The 15,471-nt window shown below is 39.0% G+C and overlaps 3 protein-coding genes across 3 annotated transcripts; 2 read left to right on the forward strand and 1 right to left on the reverse strand.

Moving 5' to 3' along the window:
* Positions 1–422: 422 nt before the first annotated feature.
* LOC9322444 (E3 ubiquitin-protein ligase SP1) lies at positions 423–3,052 on the reverse strand. The gene is made up of 12 exons (XM_021035974.1): positions 2,755–3,052; positions 2,638–2,722; positions 2,488–2,540; positions 2,281–2,405; positions 2,100–2,195; positions 1,872–2,009; positions 1,733–1,798; positions 1,397–1,509; positions 1,196–1,306; positions 1,046–1,089; positions 866–974; positions 423–790 (listed from the first exon to the last, which is right to left on the reverse strand). Exons 2-12 carry the CDS (start codon positions 2,709–2,711, stop codon positions 688–690), a joined length of 1,032 nt encoding a protein of 343 aa, XP_020891633.1. The 5' UTR covers positions 2,712–2,722; positions 2,755–3,052; the 3' UTR covers positions 423–687.
* Positions 3,053–3,921: 869 nt separating this feature from the next.
* Positions 3,922–8,029, forward strand: LOC9323996 (disease resistance protein RML1B). The gene is made up of 4 exons (XM_021035184.1): positions 3,922–4,676; positions 4,838–5,933; positions 6,043–6,330; positions 6,420–8,029. The coding sequence occupies exons 1-4, from the start codon at positions 4,207–4,209 to the stop codon at positions 7,734–7,736; spliced, it is 3,171 nt and encodes a 1,056-aa protein (XP_020890843.1). The 5' UTR covers positions 3,922–4,206; the 3' UTR covers positions 7,737–8,029.
* A 2,875-nt stretch (positions 8,030–10,904) lies between these two features.
* Positions 10,905–14,817, forward strand: LOC9323997 (disease resistance protein RML1B). The gene is made up of 4 exons (XM_002886333.2): positions 10,905–11,436; positions 11,662–12,745; positions 12,877–13,173; positions 13,261–14,817. Exons 1-4 carry the CDS (start codon positions 10,955–10,957, stop codon positions 14,674–14,676), a joined length of 3,279 nt encoding a protein of 1,092 aa, XP_002886379.1. The 5' UTR covers positions 10,905–10,954; the 3' UTR covers positions 14,677–14,817.
* The last annotated feature ends 654 nt before the right edge of the window (positions 14,818–15,471 follow it).

Genomic DNA, 15,471 nt, shown 5'->3' on the forward strand with positions numbered 1-15,471 from the left:
TTCTAGCACAATCTTGCGACTACGATTCTGATTTACTCCTCTGAAATGTAAAGAAGATCATGTGTGTGCAAATTAAATGTCAATGCGCTTATGAAGGATAGATACCTTGTTTTTCCCCTTGAGTGTAGTTTCGCAATTTGCACTTCTTTATGCAAGTCAAAAAGCTTAATAGTTGATATTTGTCTCAAGCACCAATGTATATATGTCGCACACCTCTTCGCATTTGCCTAAATGTAATGCGAGTACGAATCACTTGGAGAGTGTATCTTTTGCTTTCTACACTCCAAATGTGCACCTCAATTTCAATGTTTGCTTCAAAGAGAATCAACAATCATTCCTTAATGGGGTAGATACTGGTCGAATTTAGCTGCACATCCTACGAGATTGTTAAATACAGAGGAAACAAACAAGAACACAAATCAGAGCAATGAATCTGAAGACGAAGATGATATCTATTCCGTGAATCGAGCAAACACCTCATGGCATTAGCAGCGATACGGTTAAGTAAACACGAATGTACTGTTCTGCAAATCGAGTAAACACCTTATGTTTCTATATAATTCAAAATGTTTTGTTCTCGAAATCAAATAAAAGGGGAGATTGAACGCCTAAACTGTAATGTTTTCATCTTGCGGTATTTACAGACAAGACTCGAGTAGAGAATGTTTCTGAGGCCTGAGTTGTTGTTCAGTGACGATATGTCTTAACCGCCAGATCTATTCGTCTCCGACAAAGTGGACAGCTGGTCAAGTGGGAGGAGCATGCAGTGCAGCAGCACATATGACCACACCTGCGAGTACCAACCACAAGCATTTTAGCAAGTTGCAAATGCAGAATTAGCCAAAAGTGGCGGAAGAATGCTTACGGAACAAACACAGCGTTGTACTCCTGCTCTAGGCATATCACACAGAGATCAGGAACAGCGTCTTCTTTCTTGGTAGAATCTGCAATGCTCTCACGTGCCCCGTTTGAACCTGGTGAGAAGAGATTTGTAGTCAGAGCCAGTGCAACCTATATGTAGATAAAAAGATTTACCAATGGCTACCTTCACTCTCTAGCTCAGCCCTCTTTGCTGCTGCATCAAGCACTCTGCAAAAACAGCTGGCTGCTTAATTTTGTGTGGATATAGTTTCGAGAGAAACAAACCGATCTATTAACAGTTATTCACTTTTAGACAGACAAATCTGTGACATACCTTTTTTGTAACTGTCTCCGACGTCTTCTCTCTAGAACAGAATCAATGACATGCTTCGTAATTAGGAACACACCAAAAACAGTAAAACCCATAGAGGCATATTTGTACCACCTGTAAATTATACTCTTATCAATCAGTTTGGCTCATCGCCGTTTTCTACAAGAGTATAGGAGAAGAACCCAGAGAGGAAAGAGACACGACCTTGACCATTTTCCCAAATTAGAAATGAGTTGATCGAGTGATTTAGGTGAGACGTAGAAAGGCCCCCTGTCAGGTTTTTGAATCCTGAATTCGCCAATATCGTCCTTGACAGCCTGTCATACATGGCAGCAACACAAATTTAGAGTTAAACTCATCCGTATGCCTCTATAAAAAGATCAATCCCGCCTCCTACAAATATTGCTTTTAAAGGAATTTTGAGAAAACTTGAAGAGGCAAATACCAGACTGTTGAAGGAGTTAGTGTGCTATGTATATCTATCAACAGTTACAACTTAAGAAAAAGAGATGACACGAAAACACTGAGAATACGACATACCTCACCAACAATTGTTAGTGGTATTCCAGTTGGAAGAACACGCTCAATCCGCTTAACTCCAAGCATCTGAAACAAAACAATGGCCGCTTAAGCAAATAGAGATGCCAACAAATAAAGAACCGGAAAGAAAAGTAAAAACCTTAAGTCCTTGAAGATAATCAAGTGTTCCTCGTACAAGCGAGCGTCCTGACTCTTCAAATACTTCACTTCCAACAGTCAAGGCAAAACCCGTTGCACCACGAGCTCCCATTACATGGACACGACTTGTCCCATCGTCCTATCGCAAACAGTTTTGAAATTTGTAAATGGTATTATGAAACATCCAATCACAGCTGTTCCAAACACTACGCTATTACATTAGGCTTACCAGAAACCAAGGAACCTCCTTGCTCATTGATAACATCAATGCACTATCTTGCACCCAAGAACCCGTCTCATTATGTTTCAGAAAATGTTGTTCAGCCTGAAAGAATCATGCAATTACTAAAGTTTCACATACCAGCGAAAACAAACAAAGTTCCATGCCTAATCATCAGTCTACAACATACCGTTTCTTCAACAATAACACCGCGAATGCCACTATGCTCACACTTGATAGGTGTCTCAGAGCCGACTCTTCCTGATACCGCAACAATGAAAGGCAGAATCTTGCTATCTAATTCTAGCAATTGAGCTACAAAAACAGAGCAATCCAAAAACAGGATCAAGAAATCATTCTGAGAGTAGATGAAGTAATCAGTGGAGAAGAAGATTACCTAACTCCTTGAGCTGATTAACCCTAGTGACAGTTTTGAGTACTTCAGCATCCCTACACTCAAAGGATAAGAAAGGATTTGATTGATAATCCACCATTTGGGAGAGATGAAATCAAAAGAGAGATCAATAGTACGAAAAGAATCACAAACCTGCCACTACTCCGACCGAGAAGATAAAGAGCGGCGGCGCTGAGGCAGCAAGTAACTCCACCCCAAGGAATCATCAGACTCTCAAGTCACTCTTACTTGTTTGAAGAAGAAGAACAATACCTTTGAAGTGATTGATGAGTAGAGAGATAGAGGTAATGGTCGAATCTGGATGAGTGAAATTGAATGAAATAGAGATGAGAGCATACGAATCTGGATTAGAATACAGAGCGATGGAAGAAGATCATGAGAAATTAGCTAACGAGAGCTATGAGTATGAATCGAGGAAGAGTTTAAAGAATTAGACACTAGAAGCAGTGAAAGAAACGAGAATTTCAGATGGGAAAGATGAAGAAGATTCAGAGTGTTGGATTTGAATGATCCTTTGCTTCGATCTCTCTCAATATTCTCAAGCACAGGGTTTGGGGAAGACGACGATATAGTCCCCAAGCAACGAAGCTGATGACGTGGCCACTTCCCAATCCAATGGGCCTAATTGTTTTTGTTTTTTTGTGTGTGTTTAGGCCCAATTAAGACGCATAGTTGTCTACCCAATTTGCAATATGAGGTGGTTCTTGACTTGAAGTTTCTGCGTTATCAAGGATTGGAAGAGGCTTATAGTAAGTGAGAAGCAATGTGTAATCTCTTTCGTTTTCTTTAAAAGCCATTGCAAACATTTGGAGCAAAACCTTGAATCATTCAAATGTGAAAAGGCTATAGGAAGGAAACGATTTTGTAGTTTCCTATAAGCTTTCAAGACTCTTTAAGACTTTAGCTAACTTCACCTGTTTTCAAGTCTTTGTGTGAGTCTACTATAGATTGGGTCTTTTTCTCATTTTTCTTTTTGTACAAATGCCTAGAAATTTAAGCTTTGATCGGAGGAAATAAATTCTGAAAATAAACAAAACCCTTCTCATCAGTTTTTCAACTATAAACATTGGCCTTCTAACTCAGTCTAAAGATTGAAAACTTAAAGACCAGTCGAATATTGGTTTAGACGTTTTTGTAAACATTCTGTTCCCTTTGCAACATTTTAATTTTTTCTTTCCCTTCTCGAAATCTTACCTATTACTCTATTAGTCACTTCAAGAACACTTTTTTGTTTTGGTTTAACGTTCCAAGAACTTTGAATGTGAAAAGCTCAAATCTTTCAAATGTGAGAAGGCATTAGGAAAATTCCTATAAGTTTTCGAAAGTCGGTGTGACTCTAAAATCCTTTAACAAATAAAGTCTTTGTGACTCTAAAATCCTTTAACTAATATATACTAGATTAATCTTTCTGCCTGATGTGAGACTTTCAAATAAAATGAAAAATGAGTGCAATAGGAAACTTCCTATAAGTTTCGAAAGTCTTTCCAAAAACACATTAACATAAATATTTTTTCCTTCTCTATTGTTGTTCGTAATAATTATTCACACCTTTGAAATTTCGTTGAAAAGGCTAAGAATCTTCCCATCTCGCTCAACAAGACCTGCTTGCAATATTTCTACTCCATAAAAGGCTTATCAACACACATTAAGATATTAAACCTTTAATACGCACATTTTGAACCACTCACGATCCTCATTCTCATGGCTTCTTCTTCTTCTTTGTCTCGCACGTGGCGATACCGTGTCTTCACGAGCTTCCATGGGCCAGACGTCCGTAAGACATTTCTGAGTCACTTACGCAAACAGTTTAACTACAATGGGATTACCATGTTCGATGACCAAGGGATCGAGAGAAGCCAAACCATCGCCTATGCTCTTACACGAGCTATTAAGGAATCGAGGATCTCGATCGTGGTGCTCTCAAAGAACTATGCGTCCTCGGGCTGGTGCTTAAACGAATTGGTGGAGATTTTGGAGTGCAAGGAAGACGTGGGACAGATCGTGATGACTGTCTTCTATGGAGTAGATCCATCGGATGTACGAAAACAGACTGGAGAATTTGGTATCGCTTTCGATGAAACTTGTGCTGGTAAAACAGAGGAGGAGAGGCGAAGATGGATCCAAGCTTTGAACGATGTTGGCAACATAGCCGGAGAACACTTGCAAAACTGGTTTGTTTTTAGTTAAACTGGTTTGTTTTTCTTAATTAAATTGTAGTTTGTAAGTTTATTAAACTGAATTATATTTGAGATATTACATCTAATGTGTTTTTTTTCTCATGACTATTCGTTTGATAGAAAAAGTGTTTTCTTTTCTTTATTTATTTTGTTAGGGACAATGAAGCGATAATGATCGAGAAGATTGCAAGAGATGTTTTAGATAAGCTAAATGCTACACCGTCTAGAGATTTTGATGGCATGGTGGGACTTGAGGCTCATTTGAGAGAAATGGAGGCTTTGCTAGATTTAGATAATGATGGAGTTATGATAGTTGCAATCTCTGGTCCTGCTGGGATTGGTAAGACAACCTTAGCTAGAGCTTTACATAATCAACTCTCGAATAAGTTTCAACTTGCTTGTTTTGTGGACAACCTTAGGGTAAACTATAATAGCGGTTTTGATGAGTATGGTTTAAAGCTACATTTACAAGAACAATTTCTTTCAAAGGTTTTGAACCAAAATGGTATGAAGATATGCCATTTAGGTGCAATAAAAGAAAATCTAAGCGACCAGAAAGTGTTTATTATTCTTGACGATGTGAACAATCTAAAGCAATTGGAGGCTTTGGCTAACGAAACTACATGGTTTGGTCCTGGAAGTAGGATTGTAGTTACCACAGAAAATCGAGAGCTTTTGCAGCAACATGGTATCAATAATACATACCATGTGGGTTTCCCATCTAGACAAGAAGCTCTCCTGATCTTATGCAGGTATGCTTTTCGACAAACCTCTCCACATCATGGTTTTAAGGTGCTCGCTGAAAGAATAACAGAGCTTTGTGGTAAGCTTCCGTTGGCACTACGTGTGGTGGGTTTATCTTTACGTGGGAAGAACGAGGACGAATGGGAAGATGTAATAAGTAGGTTAGAAACTATTCTTGATCGGGATATCGAGGACGTACTACGAGTCGGCTATGACGGTTTAGATGAGAATGAGCAGACCCTATTTCTCCACATTGCAGTGTTCTTCAACAATGAAGATGGTGATATTGTGAAAGCCATGTTCGATGACGGTAACTTGGATGTCAAACGCGGTTTGAAGATCCTAGTCAATAGGTCTCTCATAAACAATTGTAGTCTCACTGGGAATATAGTGATGCACAAATTACTACAACAAGTTGCTAGACAAACCATTCATAAACAAGAGCCTTGGAAACGTCAAATCTTAATGGATCCTCATGAGATATGTGATGTCCTCGAAAATGAAACAGTAATATCTCTTTCTTTTCTCTTTGTTTGACTTCTTGTTAATTATACTTGGTGGAGACAAAACAAATCCTACATATTGTGCTAACTTCTTCTTTGGAATATTGGTTTAGGGTACTAGAGCTGTGTCTGGGATATCATTTGATAGATCTGATATCGATGAAGTATCTATCAGCGAAAGAGCTCTTAAAAGAATGCCAAATCTTCAATTCCTCAGAGTTTACCAAACAAGAGATGCTAAAATGCATATACCAGAGAAGATGGAATTCCCACGCCGTCTAAGGTTGTTACATTGGGAGGCATACCCAAGAAAGAGTCTTCCTCCAACATTTCATCCTGAATATCTTGTCGAACTCAATATGCGGGAAAGCCAGTTCGAATACCTATGGCAAGGAACCCAGGTTGGTGTTGGAACTTTATATGTATATTTTCTCTACATGTTATATGATGTTTGATTATATCTCTTTTGTTGTGTTGTTTTTACATTCAGGCGCTTAAAAATCTCAAAAAGATGGATTTATTAGGGTCATCTAACTTGAAGGAACTCCCAGATCTTTCAAATGCTACAAATCTGGAGATATTGGTACTAACTAAATGCATAAACCTACAAATCATTCCAGCTCACATGAACTTAGTATCGCTTGTACATGTCTCTATGGTCGGATGCTTCAGACTGAGAGACATTCCAGTAATGTCAACAAACATCGAAGGACTGTATATCACAGAGACAGCAGTTGAAGATGAACCTCCATTAATCAAACTTTGCTCTCGTCTCAGGGCTCTCGATCTAAGCCGCAGTGTAAAGCTCAAAAGCTTAACACATCTCCCCAAGAGTGTCACATACCTAGATGTAAGATACTCTGGTATCGAAAAGATTCCAGATTGCATCAAAGCTCTTCATCAACTACAAATATTAATGATATCAAGCTGCAGAAGACTGACATCATTGCCAGAGCTCCCTGGTTCGCTTCAATTTCTATTTGCAGATGATTGTGAATCACTGGTGACCGTATTTTGCCCTTTGAACACTCCGAATGCGCGCCTCGATTTCACCAACTGCTTCAAATTGGACCAACAAGCACGAAAAGCAATTATCCAACAATCTTTTTCTCCAGGACTAGGCACACTCTTACCAGGAAGACAAGTGCCTGCAGAGTTCGATCACCGTGCCAATGGAAATTCCTTGACTATTCCTTCCAATGGTAACAATCCTCTTTATGCTCTCACCAGATTTAAGGTCTGCGTCGTGATTTCCGCTCAACAACAAGAATATGGTCTTCCTCACTCTAACCGGTTATTGTGTCGTCACATAGCTAAAGGCGGCTTATACCCCGCTGAGAACTCGATAGTCGTAGGAGGAGTCCACAAATTTCGAAGGGAACATTTGTGTATATTTATCATTCACCATCGCTCGCTATTTATCGATCCTTCTGATGTAAACAGGGAGAGAGTGTTTGAATTCAGCAGCGAACTACAAGACTTAGACATTATTGAATGTGGTGTCCAGATCTTGACGGACGAGTGGGACTATGAATTTGGATTATACCAAGACGACATTGAGTTTGCATCCAGCGAAGACGACATTGAGTTTGCATCCAGCGAAGACGAAATTGAGTTTGAATCCAGCGAAGCCTCTGAAGACGGAATCGAACACGGTGACTACAAAGAAGATGAGTATCTCGAAGGGGGGAAACACACAACAGATTGTTGGAGTTGGCTCTTTCTCTGCTTCGACCTCTCCCAAATTGTGAGAAAGGTCGGAAGCTTGATTTCAGGAAGAAGACGACCAAATCCGGACCATGTGTAGTTGAAGCAGTGAGGACCGTACAGATGGTGAAATCTGTGATTTAACAGAAGAAAAGAGTGTTGAAGACTTTGGATCTTGCTTGTGTTGGGTAAGACGACGAAGACGACGTGGCCATCGGCTTAATCCATTGCGTTGAGTCCTTCTAGGTGACATATGGGCTAAAGTTGGGCCTACAAATAAAAGTGCAATCTACTGTATGTTTTTTTTTCCAACTAACGTTTTGAATGGATATAATGTGGGTAAATTGGACTAAATTACTAAGGGATTAAATTATTTTATTTTTAGACAACAAATCGTCGTAGGCCGAGTTTATTTCTATCTAAAAGCAAATTGTTGTTAATCTATCACGGATTTATTCTATTTTTTCCAATCCGCATTACTATGGATTATAGTTTATAAATGATAAATAAAAAGCGGTTTAAACCATAAACGGATTTGTTCGCTCTAACCACCACAACCATTCGAATCCTAAGGCTCTAAATAGAGACGCACGATTCACATACGGATAAAGTGTGGTGCAGTTCTAATAATAATAAAAATATATACATATACATATATGCAGATATTTTCGTTCTTATCAGAACCGCATCTCACCGTACGGTTCCGTCTTCATTCGGAGCCTAAATTTAGGGGTGATTAGGTGTGTTTCATTTCAAAAGTAATTGTTTTTTAATTAAAAAAATTGTGCAAATTCATTTAATCAACTGAAATATACTCAAAAAAAATTATTTTTGGAATGTTAGAAAATTAGTTAAAATTTGATAACTATTATATTCGTATCATATTTTACTTTTTCACCATTCAAACATTATTGTGAACCATTTTTTTATACTAACCGCACTTATTATGCATACTGTGTTTCTTCTTTTCAAACCACATTTGAACTGCACCGTTTCATCCAATTCGCTTATTCCGCGCCGCCCGGACATCTCTTACAATTCTCGTTTTTTTTGTCCTTTCCTCTCATATTCCAATATTATCGACTTTAAAGGGAAAAACGGTCTATTTCCCCCCGACAACTATCGTATCTGGCCAGATAAAGCCCGATCTTTGACCTCTGTCTATATACCCATGAAACGGAAGTTAAATGTTTATTTCCACACCAATTGAAAGTTCGAGAGATTAATGTCCATGAATCCTAAGTTCGAGATTTAAAACCCCATAGCGCTGGGTTTAATTGGTTTATTGTATACCAAACCGATGCTTTAACCGATTATACCTAATTAGAACCAGCAATTTCAACTAGTTAACCACAAATCCAACCCTACAAAACCCAACCGACCCAACTTCTTCTTCTTCACCAAATTTTTCCTGAGCTAATATCATCGCTGGAAGCGACTCTAATGGCGCAGCAAATCGAAACCAATGTGGACAAAAGCAGCTCCTCCAAATCTCATCCTCTCTCTGTATTGCCCACCAACGCCTCTCCGTCTTCCTAAACTCCATCCCATCGGTGGGATCAAATCGAGAAATCTCTCTCCTCCGGCTATGCGTGATTGTGACTGGAGAGGCCGAGAGGGAATTGGTTCTTTCATCGGCGCTGGTGATGTTTTGATAAATTTCATACTTTTTTCAATTTCAAATAACGGATGAGGTGATAAAGTTCGTGGGCTCTATGTCGAATTCGAGCAAGCTTTGTTTAATTTGAAACCAGATAAAGGAGAGAATGATCCGGGTATGTGGATGAGTGAACCTAATACCACCCGAATTGAATCGGGTTTTGAAGCTCCGGCGTTGAATAATGGTGATGGCTCCGACGTTGAATGAAATTTGCTGGCGGAGTGGGTTCTTTTCCGGTTTGCTTCATCATCTTCACAAACTTTCAATGCTTTCTCATGAATTCTAGGCTTCTAGTACTCAATTTTGTCATGAATCAAAAATTCCCAGAAACTGAAATGAAAATAGAAAAAGCCTTGATTGAGATTGGGAACGTGATAGAAACAGAGAGAGAGGGAAGAGAAAGAGATAGAGACATAGATTAATTAAATAGCAAATGGGCACAAACGAATTTCTTGAATCGTGAGATTATGTTACGTCGCGTCCTTAGATTCATAAACGCGGCTGAGTAAGAAGAGTAGAGAATTGTTGCAGGTTAGGAGAAGAAGGGAGAGGGGAAGAAGAAGAATAAATGGGTCAGTCGGGTGGGGTTTTAGATTGGGTCGGGTTATAGGTCAACCAGTTTTTAGTTTGGTTATATTAGGTTTGTGTGGTTTACGCACTAAACCGACGAAACCAGGATTCATAGACATTAATCTCTCGAACTTTCAATTGGTGTGGAAATAAACATTTAACTTCTGTTTCATGGGTATATAGACAGAGGTCAAAGATCGGGCTGTATCTAGCCAGATACGATAGTTCTGAGGGGAAATAGACCGTTTTTCCACTTTAAAGTCACAATGATGAATTGGAGCCATTCCATGGAAATAAGTAAAGCGCAAATCATAATGTAAAATGGCGATAGTATGACTTTTGAAAACTTTTTTTTAATAAAAATGCAGTATTAATTAATATTCAAAAAATCGTTAAGCGGTGAGCGTTGGAACCAAACGTCTACATCAATTAATCGGCATAGGCGAATCATATACGTTAATACATTATTTACTTATTTTTCAAATATTTTTCATAATTTTGTAACAAAACCAAAATGCCTTGTCACATGCCCATCTTATATAGCAATTCATATTTTCCCGGTGGGATTGTACACCATGGATTATTATTTAATCAATATCGCACCGAGTTAGCCGACAATGAATATATTAATGGATACGATTTGATCTCTAACTAATAAATATAACTAGTGTAACTAAACTACATATTCTCACGTTCAGATTATCTTCCTGATCCGGTTTAAAAACAACAAGTTACAACTTACAAGTGCTACACATCTTTTACATTTTCTAAAATTTCGTTTACTTCAGAACTCTTTCTCAGGTCAACCGTTAATGGTAGATCATATATGGCTTATCCTAATACAGCTGTAAGATTAATCATTCTTTTACTTTCTAATTCTTTCACAAATTTAAAAGACACCACCACTTAAGAGTTAAGAACAACATCTATATACTTAAATTCTCCTCCCATAAGTCAACGCGTTTTGCCTCGATACATCGACGAATCCTTTTTTATATAATTTGTAACTTGTATAGCTTAATTTCTGAAAAGTCATTGACGTGAGATATTAGATTTTACTTATCTTCCACTTCTCCATCTCTCTGAGCATGTCTCTCATGGCTTCTCCTTCCTCTTTTCCGCCTCGCAATTACAACTTCAATGTCTTCGCGAGCTTCCACGGGCCTGACGTCCGTAAAACACTTCTCAGTCACATGCGTAAACAGTTTAACCGCAACGGGATCACTATGTTCGATGATGAAAAGATTGAGAGAAGTGCAACGATCGCCCCTTCTCTCATCGGAGGTATAAGGGATTCAAGGATCTCGATCGTGATTCTCTCTAAGAAATATGCTTCTTCAAGCTGGTGTTTGGATGAATTGGTGGAGATATTGGAGTGCAAAAAAGTTATGGGACAAATAGTGATGACCATCTTCTACGGAGCGGATCCTTCTGATGTGCGGAAACAGCTCGGGGAATTCGGGATCGCTTTCGATGAAACATGTGCACATAAGACGGACGAGGAAAGGAAAAAATGGAGTGAAGCTTTGAATGAAGTGGGCAATATTGCTGGAGAAGACTTCAACCGATGGTTGGTCTTTAGTTCATATCTGAGTTTTTATTTCTTAGGTTTCTATTAAGTTGATTGTGTTACATTATGATGGATACGATAAATTAAAATAAAAGGAGCTTAAATGATTTAGGGAATGTTTTTGTTGAATGAATATATGAAACACTATAGGGAACAGAGGAATGTTTTATCTATGTGACTATTTGATGGAAACTGTGTTTTTCCTTTCTTTCTCTCTATTGTTAGGGACAATGAAGCAAATATGATCAAGAAGATTGCCGAAGATGTTTCAGATAAACTGAATGCTACACCGTCAAGGGTTTTTGATGGTATGGTGGGACTTACGGCTCATTTGAGGAAAATGGAGTCTTTGCTAGATTTAGATAATGATGAAGTTAAGATGGTTGCAATCACTGGTCCTGCAGGGATTGGTAAGACTACAATTGCGAGAGCTTTACAAACTCTACTCTCTAATAAGTTTCAGCTTACTTGTTTTGTGGACAACCTTAGGGGAAGCTATTATAATGGTCTTGATGTGGTGCGTTTACAAGAACAATTTCTCTCAAATCTTTTGAACCAAGATGGTCTTAGGATACGCCATTCCGGCGTGATAGAAGAAAGGCTATGCAAGCAGAGAGTCCTCATCATTCTCGATGATGTGAACAATATAAAGCAATTAATGGCGTTGGCAAATGAAACTACATGGTTTGGTCCTGGAAGTAGGATTGTAGTTACCACAGAGAACAAAGAGCTGTTGCAGCAACATGGTATCGATAATATGTACCATGTGGGGTTTCCATCTGATGAAGACGCTATCAAGATCTTATGTAAATATGCTTTTAGAAAAAACTCTCTTTATCATGGTTTTAAAAAGCTTGCTAAAAGAGTAATAGAGCTTTGTTGTAATCTTCCATTGGGTCTCTGTGTGGTGGGTTCATCTTTACGTGGTAAGAATGAGGAGGAGTGGGAACAAGTAATACACAAGCTAGAAACTAATCTTAATCAAGATATCGAGGAAGTACTAAGAATCGGTTATGAGAGTTTAGATGAGAATGAGCAATCTCTGTTTCTCCATATTGCAGTCTTCTTCAACCATAAAGATGGTGATCATATGAAAACCATGTTTGCTGAGAGTGACTTGGATGTCAAACACGGATTGAAAATCCTTGTAAACAGATCTCTCGTAGAGATATCTACGTACGATGGAAGAATAATGATGCACAGATTACTACAACAAGTGGGTAAAAAAGCCATTCATAAACAAGAGCCTTGGAAACGCAAGATCTTATTAGATGCTCCAGACATTTGTGATGTTCTTGAACGTGCCACAGTAAGTTTTTTCTCTTGTATTTTTTATCTTCTTTGTTCATTAATTTTAACTTTAAATTAGGCATTTGGTGAAGGTAAGCAAATCCTACCCATTGTGCTAACAATTTCTTCTTATTTGATATATTGGTTTAGGGTACTAGAGCTATGTCCGGCATATCATTTGATATATCTGGTATCAATGAAGTATCTATAAGCAAGAAGGCTTTTCAAAGAATGCCTAATCTTCGATTCCTCAGAGTCTATAAAAGTAGAGTTGATGGCAATGATAGAGTGCATATACCTGAGGGGATGGAGTTTCCCCACCGTCTAAGGTTACTAGATTGGGAGGAGTACCCAAGAAAGAGTCTTCATCCCACATTTCATCCTGAATATCTTGTCGAACTCAATTTTGAGAATAGCAAGCTCGAGAAGCTTTGGGAAGGAAGAGAGGTTGGTGTTACACTTAAAACATATGAATATGTATTTTCTATTTATGTAATATGATGTTCTTCTCTTTCTTTTGATTGTTACGTTTAGGTCCTTACAAATCTCAAGAAGATTAATTTGGCATTGTCCCGGAATTTGAAGAAACTCCCAGATCTTACGTATGCTACAAATCTGGAGGAATTGAGTCTTTTACGCTGCGAGAGTTTGGAAGCGATTCCATCCTCTTTTTCGCATCTTCATAAACTGCATAGGTTATTGATGAATAGCTGCATAAGCATAGAAGTCATTCCAGCTCACATGAACTTGGCATCCCTTGAACAAGTCTCCATGGCAGGATGCTCAAGTTTGAGAAATATTCCACTTATGTCAACGAACATTACCAACCTCTATATCTCAGACACAGAGGTGGAATACTTGCCCGCATCAATTGGGCTTTGCTCTCGTCTTGAGTTTCTCCATATAACAAGAAATAGAAACTTCAAGGGATTATCACATCTCCCCACGAGTTTAAGAACACTAAACCTAAGGGGTACAGATATTGAAAGGATTCCAGATTGCATCAAAGATCTTCATCGGCTAGAAACCCTTGATCTATCTGAATGCAGAAAACTCGCATCATTACCAGAGCTCCCTGGTTCGCTCAGTTCCCTAATGGCAAGAGACTGTGAATCACTAGAGACCGTATTTTGCCCTATGAACACTCCAAATACGCGCATCGATTTCACCAACTGCTTCAAATTGTGCCAAGAAGCACTAAGAGCAAGTATCCAACAATCGTTTTTTCTCGTAGACGCGCTCTTACCAGGAAGAGAAATGCCTGCAGTGTTTGATCACCGTGCCAAAGGAAATTCATTGACCATTCCTCCAAACGTTCACAGGTCCTACAGCCGCTTTGTGGTTTGCGTCCTGTTTTCCCCTAAACAGCAATTCACAGAAGGACTATTGCATAGACCCATAGGCGGATGGGACTTGAATCCCGTTGAGGGCGTAGTCTTAGTAGACAGTCGTTATGTCTCCACATGTCGAAGGGAACATCTATTTATATTTCGCTCTCGCTTCCCATTTAACGAACCCTCTGACGTGAGTAGAAAGATGGTGTTCAAATTCAGCAGGGAATTCCAAGAGTTCGACATTATTGAATGTGGCGCCAAGATCTTGACCGACGAGAGCATGGAAAATAGCTATGAATCTGGATCAGACCAAGTGTTTGAAGAAGAGGGCCTCGGATGGAGCTATGAATCTGGATCAGATCAAGTGTTTGAAGAAGATAGCCTCGCATGGAGCTATGGATCTGGATCAGACCAAGTGTTTGGAGAGGACATTGAGTTTCAACCCAGCGAAGAAGCCTTTGTAGATGAAACTAATATTGATGATATTTCAAATGGAGTAATCTGTGTCTCCAAAGAAGTCGAGAATCTCGAAGGCGAAAAACGCGCAGATTGTTGGAGTTGGCTCTTCCTCTGCTTCGATCTCTCGGTTTTGCCGTTTTGGGGAAGAAGACGATAGAATCCGGAAACTGATGACGTGGCCATTCTCCGTTTTATCATGTCAGATTGAAGCTCAAAACATATGGGCTTATTATTATGGGCCAAAAAGCCGTTTATGTGTAAGCCCAGTTAATTTCGCAAGACTTCTTTAACAAAAGTAACTTAGGGGGTGTATTTGAAATGATTTGTATTAAAAAGATAAATCTTATGTTATTCAAACATGAATTTGAAAAAAAATTTTAAAATCAAGTGTTATTGAATTAGTAATTTTAAAATCTATAATCAAATCCACTGTTATTGGAAATATTTTAAGTTGTGGATTTGAAATGACTTGAGTGATTTTTGGTGAAATTTCAGAGAACATCTTAGTTAAAAATTGGGAAAATTAGAAATAAAGGATATTTTTGATCAAAAATGTCCATCTATACCTTTTTAATAAGATTTGGTCAATACGGATGGTGCTTCACGCGGTAATCCCGGTCTAGCATCGGCTGGAGGGGTGTTGAGGGATGGTTCCGGTGTTTGGCGGGGAGGGTTCGCGTTGAATATCGGCATTTGTTCGGCTCCACTAGCGGAATTATGGGGTGTGTATTATGGTTTGTATATAGCTCGGGAGCAAGGCATCACGCGACTAGAGCTAGAAGTGGACTCCGAGATTGTGGTAGGGTTTCTTCAGAGAGGGATAAGTGACACGCACCCTCTGTCGTTCCTGGTACAATTGTGCCATGGCTTCATATCAAGGGACTGGATAGTCCGTATTGCTCACGTGTATAGGGAGGCTAACCGTCTTGCGGATGGGTTAGCTAACTATGCG

The sequence above is a fragment of the Arabidopsis lyrata genome (assembly GCF_000004255.2).
Source record: "Arabidopsis lyrata subsp. lyrata unplaced genomic scaffold ARALYscaffold_2, whole genome shotgun sequence".
Lineage (NCBI taxonomy): Eukaryota > Viridiplantae > Streptophyta > Magnoliopsida > Brassicales > Brassicaceae > Arabidopsis > Arabidopsis lyrata.

Bases quoted from the DNA above. Each gene is read 5' to 3' on its own strand.
- LOC9322444 (XM_021035974.1), bottom strand. From the start codon at position 2,711: ATGATTCCTTGGGGTGGAGTTACTTGCTGCCTCAGCGCCGCCGCTCTT. The intron at 975-1,045 runs GTAGCCATTGGT...TCTTCTCACCAG, and splicing joins GGCTGAGCTAGAGAGTGAAG to GTTCAAACGGGGCACGTGAG. The intron at 791-865 runs GTAAGCATTCTT...TGGTACTCGCAG, and splicing joins TACAACGCTGTGTTTGTTCC to GTGTGGTCATATGTGCTGCT.
- LOC9323996 (XM_021035184.1), top strand. From the start codon at position 4,207: ATGGCTTCTTCTTCTTCTTTGTCTCGCACGTGGCGATACCGTGTCTTC. The intron at 4,677-4,837 runs GTTTGTTTTTAG...TTATTTTGTTAG, and splicing joins GGAGAACACTTGCAAAACTG to GGACAATGAAGCGATAATGA. The intron at 5,934-6,042 runs GTAATATCTCTT...ATATTGGTTTAG, and splicing joins ATGTCCTCGAAAATGAAACA to GGTACTAGAGCTGTGTCTGG.
- LOC9323997 (XM_002886333.2), top strand. From the start codon at position 10,955: ATGTCTCTCATGGCTTCTCCTTCCTCTTTTCCGCCTCGCAATTACAAC. The intron at 11,437-11,661 runs GTTGGTCTTTAG...CTCTATTGTTAG, and splicing joins GGAGAAGACTTCAACCGATG to GGACAATGAAGCAAATATGA. The intron at 13,174-13,260 runs GTTGGTGTTACA...TGTTACGTTTAG, and splicing joins AGCTTTGGGAAGGAAGAGAG to GTCCTTACAAATCTCAAGAA.